This window comes from Anguilla rostrata, chromosome 4 (genome assembly GCF_018555375.3).
Source record: "Anguilla rostrata isolate EN2019 chromosome 4, ASM1855537v3, whole genome shotgun sequence".
In the NCBI taxonomy this organism is placed as follows: domain Eukaryota; kingdom Metazoa; phylum Chordata; class Actinopteri; order Anguilliformes; family Anguillidae; genus Anguilla; species Anguilla rostrata.
Window position 1 is genome coordinate 42,434,094 of NC_057936.1, and position 17,440 is coordinate 42,451,533.

Sequence of the window (17,440 nt, forward strand, 5' to 3'; positions counted from 1 at the left end):
GCCCCCTCAACGCCACTGGATCAGTGCGCTGTCAATAGCTGCTTGATTTGCGATGCGAAATCACAGTACCACGTTTTTACCGTCAAATAGGAGGAGAGACACGACTCAAGACTTTTTCGGCAAATTAACAACACCATGTCTCTGTTCATGGTATGTACACACTCAATTATAGATTTTGAAATATACAGTACGAGTTTATCCAACTATTTAGTAGCCAGCACAAAAACCACAGAACACAGCTGTTCTGAGGCAGAGCATAGTCTACATGTGTGACGGTGCAGATAACCCACATGAACAGACACAGATTTCAAGCTCAGAACATGGAGTACAGAGAACACACACACACACACACACTGCAATGTTTGTATTGAAAACAAAACAAGTTAAATGAATTATTAATGCCTATGTGATGTTGTTTATTTAGTAGAACAAAATTGTGTTGTCCTATCCATGCAAAACAGTTATTCAATACACAACGATTTTCAGGCTCTTGTGCAGTGCCACTTTTCATGTAATACCTCCTGTATTAGGGCACATGGCACTGCACAAGAGCCTGAAAATCGTGCCCAGTGTTTTCTAAGCCAATTTTCAACACTGTATTTATTTATGATAGAATTTTCTGATTTCCTATGGGCTGCTTCTTGGTTCCCCCTGTGCCACCTCATTTTAAAAATCCTGGATCGCCCCTGCCCTTGCACCACTTCCTCGACCTCAATCCTTGGCCTCCAACAGAAGTCCATAAAATAATAATAATAATAATAATGACTAAGGCACTAGCATATTCCATTGAACAAGGCTCAAGATTGGAGCCCCCTGATATAAAAAAATATATATCAAAAATAAAACAAAACAAAAACAAAGCCCCTAAAGAGGACACTGTAGTCTTTAGAGGACCAGTGTCCGGCCCTGAGAAGTTCTGGCAGTCCGGTCTGGTCTGGAAGGTTCCGCAGCTACACCATGAACTGGGTGTAGCCCTCAGCCCCGGTGACTATCACGTCCATCCAGATCCGCATGGCCTCTGGGGAGGGCGCCACCAAGTAGTAAACACGGTCGTGCGTCTTAATGCTGAATGTCAGTGATGGGTTGGGGCTCTGCAACAGGGAAACTACACAATCAGGCCACCAGAGGGCAGCAGAGAGATATAACAATATTCCGTGCAACAAAGACAGCGGTCATTTCGCAAGTACCGCAGTGCACATTCACACACAAAGAAAGCAGCACATTTATTTTGTTAATTTATTGTGTTACTGTCCCACAGACAGTCTCGCTGCAGTTCTCCAGATGGAACAGTCCACAGGGGAAAGAGAATCAGCCTTCCCTGTGACAAACGAGCACTGGGAACCTCTCACATTTCTCCCTGTTTCCAGGAAAATGGCCACATTAACAGTAATGGGGAAATTTCTTGCTTTCTCTCACTGAAGAAACACATGATACATATCTGTTTTCTTTAGCAGGGGAAATATAAAATGGAAAATGAAAGCTGTTACAGTGTGCAGACGCATTTCCGGTGAAGCAGGACACAGTAAGGGAAGGGATCGCAGACAGGATCCTGGTCGTAGGGCCATGAGGAACAAGCCTTTACCTTATGAGCGTTCTTTAAGTGGTCGTAATACACCTCCTCAATGGCCTGGAAGTAGATGACTCCTTTCAGCTTGGCTTCATGCTTATCTGTAATTCAGACACACCAGAGAGGCCTGCTCACACACAGCACATCAGCCTCCCAGCTTCAAGAAGACTCCCGCCCACCTTTTCCACATCTAATGCCATGTCAAAACCAGCAGAATTTAAACCCCTTTTTTGTCTGTTAAAATTCTCATTGCCAATTGCCTTTGGCTGATCTTGCGGCCTGGCCTCTCTCTCAAGTGTGGATTAGGAGATGGTCTCACCTGCATAGTAGGACAGGGTCCGGCGGTTGCGGTCAAAAACGAACCAGCGCTTCTTCCAGGTCTTGATCTTGCCGCCCATCTTGACCAGGAAGCCGCGGCAGGTCTTCTCCGTCAGGGACATGTGGTAGCATGTTTCTGTGCTGTGGCCGGCCGACTCAATGTGGGCGCGCAAGTCAAAGTCACCCTTCCTGACTGGCAGGTAACGGGTGAGAGGCCGTGACTGTGTGTATACGTGTGGGGGTGGGGGCACAGGCATGGGTGGGAAAATCTGTCATGAATTTCCTCAAGGACAAAGACAGCACTTAACACATCAAAAACTCCTCGTTAGCTGCAGTTTTTAAATGTTCCTTAATAGAGAAAAGAATACAAAACTTTGGTAGGAGCAGAAATGGGAGGCAGACATTTTATTTTCATTTTTGCATCGCTGCCTCTCAGGCTATGGTAAGTGGGAACATATTGCGCTGCCAAAGCCACACATTCCTTCCTCTCTCTTAAAAGAATTGAAGCTTCGCTACTTCTGAGGCTTTCAAATTCAGAGCAGATTTTCCTTATTTGACAGAGTCCTTGTCTTTCTGTATTTTTCACATCAGAAAAGCAGCTCTGCATTTGAACTGAAAGGTGTCCAGTCCTGCTCATACAGACTGTATTTAGACCATGGCGGAAACTATGTCTGGAAAAGGCTGTAATTCCAACACGGTTCAACCAAACTGGATGCAAATACCCTCAAACTAAAGCTGACAGTCTGCATTTTTACCTCATACTTACGGTTTCACTCACAGTGAAAAAAGACAAATGGAAGAAAATGCTGACAGATATTCTGTCATTGTGCCTTCTCTTTTTACAGCCAGATAGCAAGCAATTTTGCATTCTGTTCATTTGTCCTATAAGCAGTGCATTTTCATCCTGTGTGTATTGTTTCCTCTAAACATGCAAGACAGTTATTTAGAACTCAGCATTCTGAGAACAACATAGCACGACAGACAATCTGACTCTAATACATTTAAACCGTATTTTTAGGGGTACTCTAATTTGTTCATGTACCCATTGGCATTGAGCTCATGACTCAAAGGCTGAAAACCCCAGCACAGATGAGTAAAGATGGTTTTGTTGCCGTTGTCTTCCATGACCACAATGGTTTACCAGCATGACCATCACATTACCAGCTTGATTAAACTGGTCTGCCAGCACAGTTATTTTCATTATCAGGTTGACCAAGCTGGTCTACCAGCTTCACCAGCATACGACCAGCACTGCTCATCTTGGAACAGTCATAGTCCAGCATTAATCAACTTGAAACTTAAGCTGCTCCAAGCTGCTTTTTCAACTAGGGACTGCCAGCTTTCTTTCAGTTTATAACACACTGAAGCTGAGTTTAGGTCCTATTTACTGCCAAGGCCCATTTCTGAAAGCATTCTTCCAGCAAATCCAGGTTCTGCTGATAAAAATATATTATTTCTCTGTCATAGCGCCGCATGAACCAAGGAGTAGGAGTTTCAAAACTCACCTGAGCTCTCTGTTTCTCACGGAGCTTCACCTCCCTCTCAATGAGTTTCTGCCTCTTGCTGGTTTCCTCCTGCAGACGCTTCTCTAGGTCCTCCCTGCGCCTCCGCTCTTCATCCAGAGCCTGCTTGCGCACCTCCATCTCATGCTCCTGTGGAGGAGGACACAGGTCAGCCAGCAGCAGTGTTATATGCACACACACGCACATATACATACACACACATAAGCATATGGACATGTGCACACATGCCCACGCGCACACACATGCACATATACGCACACACACACAACAAATACAACACTATATGCATGATCAGAAAGCAAGTTCAGAAAGGCAGCAGAATGAGATTGGTGCTTCAGAATGTGGCTTATTTGTTTTGATTTCCTATATGTTTTAGTTCATGTCTACATAACTGAGCAGCCTAATGTATCTTTCTGTTGGAAATTGTAAAATAAGCTTGAACATACACTTTTTTGTCCAGTATTTCTCTGCATAAAATAATAGTATTCATGGGAATAGAACTGTTTATTATTTTTTTGGCTTGTATATATCAAATTACTTATTACTTACTGATATATACAAGCCAAAAGTCATATAATTTCATTACCACTCGTGGTCATGAAGATAACTGTTTGGAATACATTTTTACAAATTAAAATAGGTCCGAGAAACAACAAAAGATAAGGCACAGATAAAAGTTTAAAGAGTACTAAAATGCTTTGTTAAGCACAGTGTTTCCAGTACTGTAGTTTGACACAAATGGACACCTTGTTGAAGGCAGCTCTGGTTTGACCTAATGACCTGCGCGTGGGGTGAGGGTGTTTGGCAGACTTTGATATTGTATGTTTGTCTGCACTGTAACAGTGAGAAAGTTTCCAACTGCTTATGTCTGACTTCATTCTTTTCTGCATGTATGTGTGAATGTAAGTATGTACCTGGCTCTGCTCTGGTGTGTGTGTACAGTTGAGGACAAAAGTTTACATACACCTAAGCTAAAGATATTCAAACTCAGTTTTTCACAACTCTGCACATTTCATGTTACCATACATTTCTTTTGGCAAGTCAATTAGGGCATCTAGTGGGTCAAAACTTTACATACACCAAGTATACTGTCTCTTTAAATAGACTGGAAGATTCCAGAAATTGATGTAATGACTTTTTAGAAGCTTCTGATTGGCCAATTGTCACAATTAAAAGTTAATTGGGAGCTAATTGGCACCTGTGGCTGTATTTAAGGGCCCACCTTCAGAGCCAATGCCTGTTTGCCCTTGATACCATGGGAAAATCCAAGCAACTCAGCCAAGAGCTCAGAAAAAAGAATTGTGTACCTCCGCAAGTCCCGTTCTTCCTTAGGAGCAATTTCCAAATAACTGAAGGTACCACAAGCATCTGTACAAACAATTATATGCAAATAGAAAATCTCAGGACCACACAGACACTGCATTGTTCAGGAAGGAGGCACAAATCAACTCCCAGGGCTGAATGAACTTTGGTCCGAAAGGTTCAACTGAACCCCAAGACAACTACAAATGAACTGGTGAAGGAGTTGGAAGCATCAGGTACCAATGTATCTACACCCACCATTAAGAGAATCCTACATTGCCATGGCCTGAAAGGCTGTCGTGCAAGGAAGAAGCCCCTTCCTTGCGCGACTGGCATAAAAAAGCCAGAATGAAGTTTGCAAGTGATCACAAGGATGAAGACCTAGCCTTCTGGAGGAGTGTTCTCTGGTCAGATGAAACAAAAATTTAACTGTTTGGTGCTATGTACAGAGGGAAAAGGGTGAGGCTTTTAATCTGAAGAAAACCATCCCAACTGTGAAGTATGGGGGCGGCAGCATAATGTTGTGGGGGTGTTTTGCTGGAAAAGGGACTGGTGCACTTCAGAAAATGGCATCATGAGGAAGGAGGATTATCTAGAAAACCTGAAGGAACACCTCAAGACATCAGCTAGAAAGTTAAAACTTGGACTCAACTGGGGCTTCCAGCAGGACAAGCATACCTCCAAAGTTGTAACAAAATGGCTTAAAGACAACAGAGTGAAAGTATTGGAGTGGCCATCACAAAGCCCTGACCTGAATCCCATAGACTGAATTGTGGACTAAACTGGAAAAGTGTGTCCGAGCAAGGAGGCCCACAAAACTGACTGAGTTACACCAGTTCTGTCAGGAGGAATGGGCAAAAATTCTGGCAAGGTATTGTAAGAAGCTTGTGGAAGGCTACCCCAAGTGTTTGATTCAAGTTAAGCAATTAAAAGGAAATGCCACCAAATCCTAACAAAATGTATATAAACTTCTGACCCAGTGAAAATTTGATATAGTACATAACACCTGAAATAAATCTGTTTCTTAGCTATTATTTTGAAATGACCTCTTATGGAAATAAAGTAGACACCCTAATTGTCTTAACACAGGACATGTATGGTAATGTATTAAATGTGTGGAGTTGTGAAAAATTGTGTTTGAATGTCTTTATCCTAGGTGTATGTAAACTTTTGACCTCAACTGTATGTGTGTTAGGCTTGGTTTGACCTGGTTGTGGTACTGAGTGTAGGTGTGCTTGGTGCAGTTTGATCTGGTTTTGGTACTCAGTGTAGGTGTGCTTGGCCCAGTTTGGTAAATAGTAAATGGACTGAATTTATATAGCGCTTTTATCCAAAGCGCTTTACAATTGATGCCTCTCATTCACCAGAGCAGTTAGGGGTTAGGTGTCTTGCTCAGGGACACTTCGACATGCCCATGGCTGGGTTCGAACTGGCAACCCTCCGACTGCCAGACAACCGCTCTTACCTCCTGAGCTATGTTGCCCAGTTTGGCCTGGTTGTGTTACTCAGTGTAGGTGTGATTGGCCCAGTTTGGCATGGTTGTGGTACTCAGTGTAGGTGTGCATGGTGCAGTTTGACCTGGTTGTGGTACTCAGTGTAGGTGTGCTTGGCCCAGTTTGGCCTGGTTGTGGTACTGAGTGTAGGTGTGCTTGGCCCAGTTTGGCCCAGTTGTGGTACTCAGTGTAGGTGTGCTTGGCCCAGTTTGGCCTGGTTGTGGTACTCAGTGTAGGTGTGATTGGCCCAGTTTGGCCCAGTTGTTGTACTCAGTGTAGGTGTGCTTGTCCCAGTTTGGCCTGGTTGTGGTACTCAGTGTAGGTGTGATTGGCCCAGTTTGGCCTGGTTGTGGTACTCAGTGTAGGTGTGATTGGCCCAGTTTGGCATGGTTGTGGTACTCAGTGTAGGTGTGCATGGTGCAGTTTGACCTGGTTGTGGTACTCAGTGTAGGTGTGCTTGGCCCAGTTTGGCCTGGTTGTGGTACTCAGTGTAGGTGTGCTGGCCAGTTTGGCCCGTTGTGGTACTCAGTGTAGGTGTGCATGGTGCAGTTTGACCTGTTGTGGTACTCAGTGTAGGTGTGCTTGGCCCAGTTTGGCCATGGTTGTGGTACTGAGTGTAGGTGTGCTTGGCCCAGTTTGGCCCAGTTGTGGTACTCAGTGTAGGTGTGATTGGCCCAGTTTGGCCGGTTGTGGTACTCAGTGTAGGTGTGATTGGCCCAGTTTGGCCCAGTTGTTGTACTCAGTGTAGGTGTGCTTGTCCCAGTTTGGCCTGGTTGTGGTACTCAGTGTAGGTGTGATTGGCCCAGTTTGGCCTGGTTGTGGTACTCAGTGTAGGTGTGATTGGCCAGTTTGGCATGGTTGTGGTACTCAGTGTAGGTGTGCATGGTGCAGTTTGACCTGGTTGTGGTACTCAGTGTAGGTGTGCTTGGCCCAGTTTGGCCTGGTTGTGGTACTGAGTGTAGGTGTGCTTGGCCCAGTTTGGCCCAGTTGTGGTACTCAGTGTAGGTGTGCTTGGCCCAGTTTGGCCTGGTTGTGGTACTCAGTGTAGGTGTGATTGGCCCAGTTTGGCCCAGTTGTTGTACTCAGTGTAGGTGTACTTGTCCCAGTTTGGCCTGGTTGTGGTACTCAGTGTAGGTGTGATTGGCCCAGTTTGGCCTGGTTGTGGTACTCAGTGTAGGTGTGATTGGCCCAGTTTGGCCTGGTTGTGGTACTCAGTGTAGGTGTGCTTGGCCCAGTTTGGCCTGGTTGTGGTACTCAGTGTAGGTGTGCTTGGCCCAGTTTGGCCTGGTTGTGGTACTCTGGGTCTGCTGCACAGTTGGCCTGATTGGTACTCAGTGTGTTGCTTGGCCTTTGCCGGTTGTGGTACTCAGTGTAGGTGTGCTTGGCCCAGTTTGGCCAGTTTGTGGTACTCAGTGTAGGTGTGCTTGGCCCAGTTTGGCCGGGTTGTGGTACTCAGTGTAGGTGTGCTCAGCCCGGTTTAGCCTGGCTGTGGTACCCGGTGCTCCAGGAGCCGGTTCTTCTCAAGCTTGGCCTCCCTCAGCAGCCGTTCCATTTCCACAATCTTGGCCATGTTGGACATGCTGGTGCTAAAGTAGTGTGAGAGAGACATGATCAGAACCCACAAGCATAAACACACAGACACATGCATGCACACACACTCCAGGGCTCCACACAGAGCCCTGCACTTCTATGCGTTCCTCACGTTGCCCTGCATTTCCGTAACCTTCTGTTCTGGAGGAACATGCCCTCCTACCTCAAATCATGTACTAGCCATAGGTGTCACTTTTACAAGCCATAGGTGTCATTTTTACTCAGAACAGTAAAAGTCAGAAAAGTATATATTTTCTGTCAAAAAAGGTCAATGGCTAACTAAGTTGAGAGAAGCTGCACTTATGAAAAAAACCTAGCTTAAGATGGTTGAAGTATTTTGTTAACAGTAGTAGGTTACCAGCTAATGGCATCAGTTAACAGTAGCTTGCTTTGAACTAGATAGCAGACAGTCACATTTGTGATGGTAAATTCTGCTTTCTGAGAATATCCTAAAGTTAGCCACAGTGTTCATATATTGCCCATACTGAAACTTCAGGAGGAGTGACTATGAATGATTTTCTGTTGGTAGTTTGGCTAACTAGTTACCTTCTCCTCACAACTGGCTGAGTCTTGCCCTAACACTACACTCTTCTCTCTTTGATTAACATTACTGTTTCACTGGGTAATGATATTGTATTACCACTGCTACTTAGCACAAGGCATAATTTTCAAGATACTGATGTGTTGTAATTTGATGTGCAACCTCACATGCTTAACTAATGAGAGCAAAGCCATTTTCACTTCAGATATACTGAAGACTGAATGTGGATATATAGTTCTTTCATAGCCAGAAATCTTCCGGTTGTTTAACCACCCAAAAGTCACAGAAATGCAACAAATGAGGTCTCATTAACATTTGCTCAAGGAGGTATGGGGGTGGTGGATCTGCAGAACCTTGTCCCTCCAGAATTTGAATCAAAGTTACGCTACGATGCGTAACATAACATGTGTCCAGAAAGTGACAAATGGCCTGGATTGATAAATCCACAGCTGGTTCAGAGTCTCTAAACTGTGTTCATGATGACAATAGCTAGCTGGTTGAGCGGGTCTAAAAACAGTGCACATTATGACCGAAACTAGTCCAAAGTGTGGTCCGAGTGCTCTTACTCCATAATACTGAGTCCATTAATCAGGCACCAACTCTGAGAACACACTTCCCATTTTTATAAAACCGTCTGGGAAACAGCCGTCCTACACATACCAAACTCACTATCCTACTGTCCAACTCTGTGCATGGCATTTAAATTGGTAATTTCATGAGTGTGTGTGTGTGTGTGTGTGTGTGTGTGCGTGCGTGCAGAGTAACCTACATCATTGTTACATAATGTTATATTCTGAGCTTGTGTGGACTGGTTACTGTGAAAATACTGTGACGACCAACACACACATCAATAGACATATACGTATGTAGGTACACTCACACACACGGACAGACAGACACATGCACACACACACACTCATACAAAAATGTATTTATGCACACACAATTGCACACGCACACAAACAAAAACACAAACCTGCAAAGACACATGCAACAAACAAAAACACATGCAGCTACATGTCTGAGACACTGCAATGATAGCACATCAATGAGCACATCTATTCGTTCTTGCACATTCTCTCCATTTTCACCTCCTCTTTTCCCTGTCTCTTTCTTCCCCTCCACCCCCTGTCCCTCCCTCCTTATCTGTAGGTAGAGATCCACACAGTTCTTACCAGCGTGGTGTGGCCTGTGAGGTGTACATGGCAGGACTTGGAGAGCAGAGAGAGGGAAAGAAAGGAAGGGAACGAGAGAGGTAAAGAGAGAGAGGATGTTGCTGGTGTGTAACCGGACTCTCAGACTGCTGGGAGAGAGCCTATATTTACCTAACTCAGTGAGTGGAGAGACCCAGAACCCAACAGACACTTCCTATTAATCCCGCATGCCTGTCTCATTATAACCATACGACTGCCTGCAGGTTGCGCAGATATACAGATACACACGCACACACGCGCGCGCACGCAAACGCACGCACACTCACGCACAAAAATACACGCACACACAAACACGCACAAAAACACATGCAGGGTATGAGATGAAGAAGGTGCTCTTACCCACTCAGCCACCCAACAGCGAGCACCCACAAATGTGTACTCAGTCGTGCACGTACAGTACACATACACACACACATTTCCTCTCCTTCCAGTAGATCTCATGTGTCAAATTCCCTTCACACACATTTCACTTCCCAGATTCCCCCTGCACCTCCCCGCAGCATCCAACACCATCCTGCCCCACATAACACCACTCTGCATCTCCTAACACCACCGTGCCAAACATTACATCACCCTGGCTCTCCTAACACCACCCTGCGTCTCCTAACACCACCCTGCCCCACATAAAATCACCCGACTCTCCTAACACCACCCTGCCCCACATAACATCACCCTGACTCTCCTAACACCACACTGCCCCACATAACACCACCCTGACTCTCCTAACACCACCCTGCCCCACATAACACCACCCTGCATCTCCTAACACCACCCTGCCCCACATAACATCACCCTGACTCTCCTAACACCACCCTGCCCCACATAACACCACCCTGCATCTCCTAACACCACCCTGCCCCACATAACATCACCCTGACTCTCCTAACACCACCCTGCCCCACATAACATCACCCTGACTCTCCTAACACCACCCTGCCCCACATAACACCACCCTGCATCTCCTAACACCACCCTGCCCCACATAACATCACCCTGACTCTCCTAACACCACCCTGCTCCACATAACATCACCCTGACTCTCCTAACACCACCCTGCCCCACATAACACCCCCTGCATCTCCTAACACCACCAGCCCCCATAACATCACCTGACTCTCCTAAACGACACCCTGCCCCACATAACATCACCCTGATCTCCTAACACCACCCCTGCCCACATAACACCACCTGCAACTCCTAACACCACCCTGCCCCACATAACATCACCCTGACTCTCCTAACACCACCCTGCCCCACATAAAATCACCCGACTCTCCTAACACCACCCTGCCCCACATAACATCACCCTGACTCTCCTAACACCACACTGCCCCACATAACACCACCCTGACTCTCCTAACACCACCCTGCCCCACATAACACCACCCTGCATCTCCTAACACCACCCTGCCCCACATAACATCACCCTGACTCTCCTAACACCACCCTGCCCCACATAACACCACCCTGCATCTCCTAACACCACCCTGCCCCACATAACATCACCCTGACTCTCCTAACACCACCCTGCCCCACATAACATCACCCTGACTCTCCTAACACCACCCTGCCCCACATAACACCACCCTGCATCTCCTAACACCACCCTGCCCCACATAACATCACCCTGACTCTCCTAACACCACCCTGCTCCACATAACATCACCCTGACTCTCCTAACACCACCCTGCCCCACATAACACCGCCCTGCATCTCCTAACACCAGCAGACAAGCACCGCCCAGAATTGAACGTACAACAGTGATGACTCATATTAACAAATTAATACTGACTGGAGCCCTATGGACCCTACATCCAGTGAGAGCAATCAGCACCATGAGTGAAATTTACATGCAGTAAATAACCCCTGCTAGACAACACTACAGCACAGTTCAGCTCACAAGCATGTACAGAAGCCACCATTATAAAACAATTGTTCCTTAAAACAGGCAGCAGCCACCTCACCTGGATATGTTGTCAGGGGAGCAGGCGGAGATGCTGGTCTCCATGCTGTCAGAGCTGTTGATGCTCATGGTGTCAAAGTCGTGCCTGTTGTCTCCGTAGTGGAAGGAGTCCACGTAGACGTTGGACTGGGAGGGTGTGTGCCCGCACAGCTCGTTCAGCCTCTGCTTGCGCTCCTCGTTCACGTGGTGCTGACTGTGTCCTGAGCAGGAAAACCAGCCAGCGTCACACAGAGAAACTAGCCAAGATCGCACATAGAAACCGGTCAGTGTCACACAGAGAAACTAGCCAAGATCCCACAGAGAAACCGGCCAGTGTCACACAGAGAAACTAGCCAAGATCACACAGAGAAACCAGCCAACATCACACAGAGAAACCAGCCAGCATCACACAGAGAGATCGGCCAGCATCACACAGAGAAACCAGCCAAGATCACACAGAGAAACCAGCCAGCGTCATGCACAGAACCCAGCCAGCATAACAAAAAACATGCCGCCATGTAAATCAAATCCAGCAACACACAGGGAAAAAGCACCCAGCACCATAAAAACACAAGCCAGTGTCACACAGAAACCACATTATGGCATTATGGAAAACTAATCCAGTCTCCAAGCCACACATAGCTAAAACAATGAGCATCACACACTGAATCAACCCAGTGTCACAGAAACCACCCCAACATCATACAGTGAACTGATCCAGTGTCAGAAAACCCATCCAAAATCCCACAGAAAACCAATCCAGTGTAACATAGAGATAGCAACAGTGGTATTCGACGGTATACCAACTCTAATTTTACAGCAATACTATGCCAGCGTGGTACAGAATTTGATACTTTATGTAGACGTACCTGACATTGTTTTCTATTGCAGCAAAATGACTGTAATCCACTGGAGAATTAATAACGGGTATACACTTCAAGAAATGGAGCATCGCGTTAGTTCTGGCAGGCCACGAGAGTCAAGCTGCTCCAGCTGAATCAGCTGAGTGATGTTCACCTATCACAGTACATTCACATAACAGGGCGGTCTACTTAAACAGCCTCCCTCTACTCATTCGGCTGCTCCTCCTGCATGCAAGCTTGCTGCACATTGCTTTGTAAATCCATTGCTGCTGGATCTGTTCTGTGTTCACCCCTCTAGGGGGGTTTGGATGCTGGCCTCCTGGCCTTATCCACGTGGGCTGCGTGGTTGGCGGGAGAGCTCCCAGTACAGAGCCATACGGCCGAACGTAACTGTATTGCCTTTACTGTTAATAAAGATCTTACTTTGATGACAGTGGTCCTGACAGAACTAATTTTATGCAGCTCAAATCAGACTCCTGATTAATTTGTGTAACATGGACTATCACACCAGATGGACAGACGTTGAAATGTCCATAACGAATGACCCTCCAAGTCAGGCAAGTATTAGGTAACAGAGATTAGGTAGGTCCTGAGACGGTGTACATAACCAGCGGATGAAGTTCCAACTAAAAATCTGGAACATGGTTAGGGAAAATATAAATTGCATGATACATTTAAAATAATTTGGTTTATTTATGATTCTGATTTCAAACCCAATGAGAAGGACCACATATTTCACAACAGAAAAAAGGCTATTAAAAGACTTTCAAATTCTGAGAGGAGATAAATACATGAGAAAACCAAGATTTCTATAGATATATACAATAACGCCACTATTTTCACCACATTGTTTAAAATAAAATGTCAGACACGGATGACCCAGGGTTCAATAATTGGAACCTATCAGAATCTAGTAAAGGTATTGTATCCGGATTTCATAAATGCTTAATAACAAAAAAATCATATTGCACAGAGTAAATAAAAATAAATGGGGTAAAAGAAGGTAACTGTCATTTCAGATGAAGAGTGGTTCAAGATTTGTGACTTTCCAATGGGGAGAATTATTGATTGTGATACTGAAGCATATGTGATTATGTAAAAAAAAAAAAAAAAAAAAAAAAAAAAATTGTCCAACTTTGGGGCTACAGAAAGTACAGAAGTTAATGATCTTAAGGGCGGAGAGCCTGTGGTCATTACAGTTATTTCTGTAGGAAACCCTGAAAAGTGCTAATCTCTCTGTTGTATAGACATGGGGCATGCCCCACCAAGGCGTACCTGCCATCCCAGTAATTTAGCTAATATGAACAAGCAATTAGAAGGGTTGGGTTAATTATCCTGCCCAATCAGTGGGCACCAATGGACTGGATGCAGACAATTATGATATATATAGTGTAGCCATTTAAAAAAATATATAGGTGTAACACCTGAATTGCAGATCATTTAAACTATGAGTGACTGCCATTTGACACTTTAATGACTACATTCTGTTCAGATGGTAAGAGGAAAAACACAGGGCCAACTTATATGAAATAATTTAGGAAACATTGGGTAGCATTGTTTTGGAATAGAGCTTGTTTAATTTCTGTAAGATAGCCAATATTGTTTGTTGTAACTTGTAATTTTGATATCAATACCTTAATGGCAGGCCTAGATTTTGCAAGTTTGAAATAACTTACACAGTGCTTTGTATGCATGAGTAACTTGGAATTTTTGTACACTGAAAATGTGTTTTTGTTGAGATCGCAATTTAGAACAGCTGTCATCAAACAAGTTTCAGACCATGTTACCAAACTTATGAACTAGGTTTCTGAACCTCCCATTGCAAAGAGAGATGACCCACTCTGTCACAAGGAACGAAAGACTCACACTGTACATACTGTGTTAAATAGACCAATGGCAGTGATATTCGCATCACAGCCAATGCCATGTTAGTTAAGGAAGTGGCATTACATACCTTTTTTGGCTTTTCCTGAGGGGAGAGAGAGGAGGAAAAAGAGGGAGGGGGTAAATTAAGAGAGACGAGGAGATGAGAATGTGAGAAAAGAGGTGTAAAAGGAGGAGGGGGAGAGATGAGAGCCCATCTATTCACATCTAGCCCATCACCAAATGGCCAAATAGCTGAACATGTGGCTGTGGGTCTGAGGGGGTGAAGTCTCACCCTTGTGCAAGCGGCGGGGCTCCGCGTCTTTGGAAGGGATGGCCAGAGAGCAGGGGAGAATACTGCCACAACTGGAGCTCTGCACAAGTGGGAGGTGAGCCTGAGGGAGAAAGGAGCCATAAAAATGCACACACACACATACCCACACACACACGCACAATCTCTCACATCTCTCCCTTGTTCTATAAGACAAGTGCGCGCGCACACACACGTGCAAACACACACACACGAACATGCACATATGCATACACATGAAAACACAAACACACATCTGTGTTCCTGACCTTGGGGGTGGTGCTGCGGCCCAGGGTGGCACTGCTAAAAGGTGTGGAGGTGGCCATTTGGCTCTTCTTGCAAGGAAGAGTGTCACTCAAGTGAGGCAGCCCTTCCTTCTCTGCCCTCTTCCTCTCTTCCAGCGCACGAAAATGCTGCAGGGACACACACCTCAAACTCCATCATCACTCCCATCTAACACACACACCTCAAACTCCATCATCTCTCCATCTAACACACACCCCTCAACCTCCACCATCTCTCCATCTAACACACAAACCTAAAACTCCACCTTGTCGCCATCTAACACACAAACCTCAAACTCCATCATTTCTCCATCTAACACACACACCTCAAACTCCATCTCTCCATCTAACAAACCCTTGTACTGTATGTGTTCTGTTTGTTATCTTTATCAAATGTGGCAATAATTTGTAGGGCACTGTATGTGTTCAGTGTACAGGTAAAAACGTACACAAGTGTATGTTTAGTGTGCAATTATGTATGAGTATTTTTACATTTGTGTTCAGTGTATAGGTAAGGATGTATGCAAGTATGTGTCTATGCTCTTTACCTGTCGGCGGTGTTTTTTGACAGGAAGAGGAGAAGGCGATTCAGGGGAAGGTGAAGGGTCAACATAGGTCACCATGTGTCCAGGCCAGTGTACACAGGGGGTCTTGAGGACCAAGCGAGGAGAGAGAGGGTGACAGGAGGACAGTGGGGAAGTGTGCTCACCACCCACCAAAGAACAAGAGACTGAGCTTCAGAGGAAAAGGAGAGTTAACACTGGAAATATCACACACACACACACACACATACAGCACACACTTATTTAGGAGGTGCAATATCAGATTCACACTGTAGAGAGCCGGTCTACTGAAATCCCTTCTCTCACACACTGACTCTCTCCATCTCAATCATATGCATGCACACACACCTTGTCCTTGTCCACCTTTTCCTGTGGAGGGATGCTGTCTTGCTGGAGGTTGGTCTCATCAGGGCAGAGGCTGGGCTCAGGCCCAGAGGAGAGCCTGTCAGGGCAGGGCGTGCCCTGGCCTTGAGGGGTGCGGTTAAACCCAGTCTGCCAATAGAGCTCATTGATCTCATTGAGTGTGACATAACCCTACAGAATGAATCCAGTTGAAGGGGGGAGGGGGGCATGTGGGGGAAGAAAGCAGGAAGGGGAAGAGAAGGGTTTAGAAATCGGAAGACAAGGACAGGGGTTAGGGACAGAGAGGGAGCAAGAGACAGGGAGAGCAAGGGGAAGAGGGAGAACCATTTTTAGGTATCAATAAAGTACTTAACTGGGAGAGAAAAAAGAAATCTTGTGGAGATCTTTAGTCGCCATGTTAGACATTATTCCACACACTGTGTGCAACATTTCAGCACTTTAGAAAGTTAATAGAAAAACCAAAACAAATACATACTCATAAAACAGTGCAGAGAAGAGAGGAGAGACACTTTACACGGAGCAGAGAGGAGAGACTTCACATAGAGCAGAGAAGAGAGACTCTTCACACAGAGCAGAGGAGAGACTCTTCACACAGAGCAGAGAAGAGAGACTCACATGGAGCAGAGAAGAGAGACTCTTCACGTGAAGCAGAGAGAAGAGACTCTTCATATGGAGAAGAGAGGAGATGCTCTTCACACAGAGCAGAGAGGAAAGACTCTTCACACGGAGCAAAGAGGAAAGACTCTTCACATGGAGCAGACAGGAGAGACTTCACACGGAGCAGAGAAGAGAGACTCTTCACGTGAAGCAAACAGGAGACACTCTTCACATGGAGCAGAGAAGAGAGACTCTTCACATGGAGCAGAGAGGAGAGACTCTTCACACGGAGCAGAGAGGAGAGACTCTTCACACGGAGCAGAGAGGAGATGCTCTTCACACGGAGCAGAGAGGAGATGCTCTTCACACAGAGCAGAGAGGAGAGACTCTTCACACACATTTGTCAGCTCACATCAGTGTTAGCAGGGCAGCCATGTTCTCAGCTGAAGCTCAGAGGTCACATGGCATCAGTGTGGTTAGCGTGCCAATGTGAATTTAGCATTCGTCACTAGTACATCTTTCGGTCCGTTTGTCACTGAGTTTGGGACATTACAAACATTACAAAAAGGCACCAAGCAATCAGGCACCGAGCAACATGTTTTGTGTGTGTCAACATGCAAGTCAGTCTCTGTGCAACAGGTACCAGTCTCAGTATGTTTCTCAGTTTTTCAGGCTTGCTGTATGCCAGTGTCTTTCTTTTTTGCTAAATTTAACTCAGGGCTACGTGATTACCTTTTATTTTGTATTTAACCAGTTTTACCATTAATTTATTGTCTTTTGTTTGTTTTTAACTTTTTGTGAAACAATTTTAACTTTATGGATAAGTGGTTTATAAATAAAGTTTATTATTACATTATTTTTACTGTCTGTAGGTCTGTCCATGAGCAACTGTGGTGTTATGCTCTACGCCAGAGTGTGTGAGGGTCCCTGTGTTCTCAGCTCAGCAGCAGAAGCAGATGCATCATTGCAGTGGGACGCGATACCTCAGAATTCTTCACAGAAAGAGAGGACAGGAGAGAGGAGAAAGTGAGCGGGTCAACAAGAGGCGGGGCCATAGGGACGTGGGGGCGGGCTACCACCACATGAGACTGGCAGACAGCCAATGTG

At 45.6% G+C, this 17,440-nt stretch overlaps 1 protein-coding gene across 4 annotated transcripts in view; it reads right to left on the bottom strand.

Moving 5' to 3' along the window:
- Positions 1-17,440, bottom strand: part of phldb2b (pleckstrin homology-like domain, family B, member 2b) — a 120,806-nt gene continuing 103,366 nt past the window's right edge. Inside the window, exons 14-25 of one of the 4 annotated variants that reach the window (XM_064332700.1) lie at positions 15,722-15,907; positions 15,359-15,460; positions 14,796-14,939; positions 14,512-14,611; positions 14,308-14,322; positions 11,513-11,711; positions 9,510-9,545; positions 7,699-7,789; positions 3,391-3,537; positions 1,887-2,106; positions 1,583-1,668; positions 1-1,091 (exon numbers count right to left, since the gene is read on the bottom strand). In XM_064332700.1, coding sequence (XP_064188770.1) covers positions 951-1,091; positions 1,583-1,668; positions 1,887-2,106; positions 3,391-3,537; positions 7,699-7,789; positions 9,510-9,545; positions 11,513-11,711; positions 14,308-14,322; positions 14,512-14,611; positions 14,796-14,939; positions 15,359-15,460; positions 15,722-15,907 — 1,467 coding nt within the window. In that variant the 3' untranslated portion in view covers positions 1-950. The remainder of the gene's footprint in view (positions 1,092-1,582; positions 1,669-1,886; positions 2,107-3,390; positions 3,538-7,698; positions 7,790-9,509; positions 9,546-11,512; positions 11,712-14,307; positions 14,323-14,511; positions 14,612-14,795; positions 14,940-15,358; positions 15,461-15,721; positions 15,908-17,440) is intronic. The other 3 variants (XM_064332701.1, XM_064332702.1, XM_064332703.1) reach the window with 3 other exon arrangements.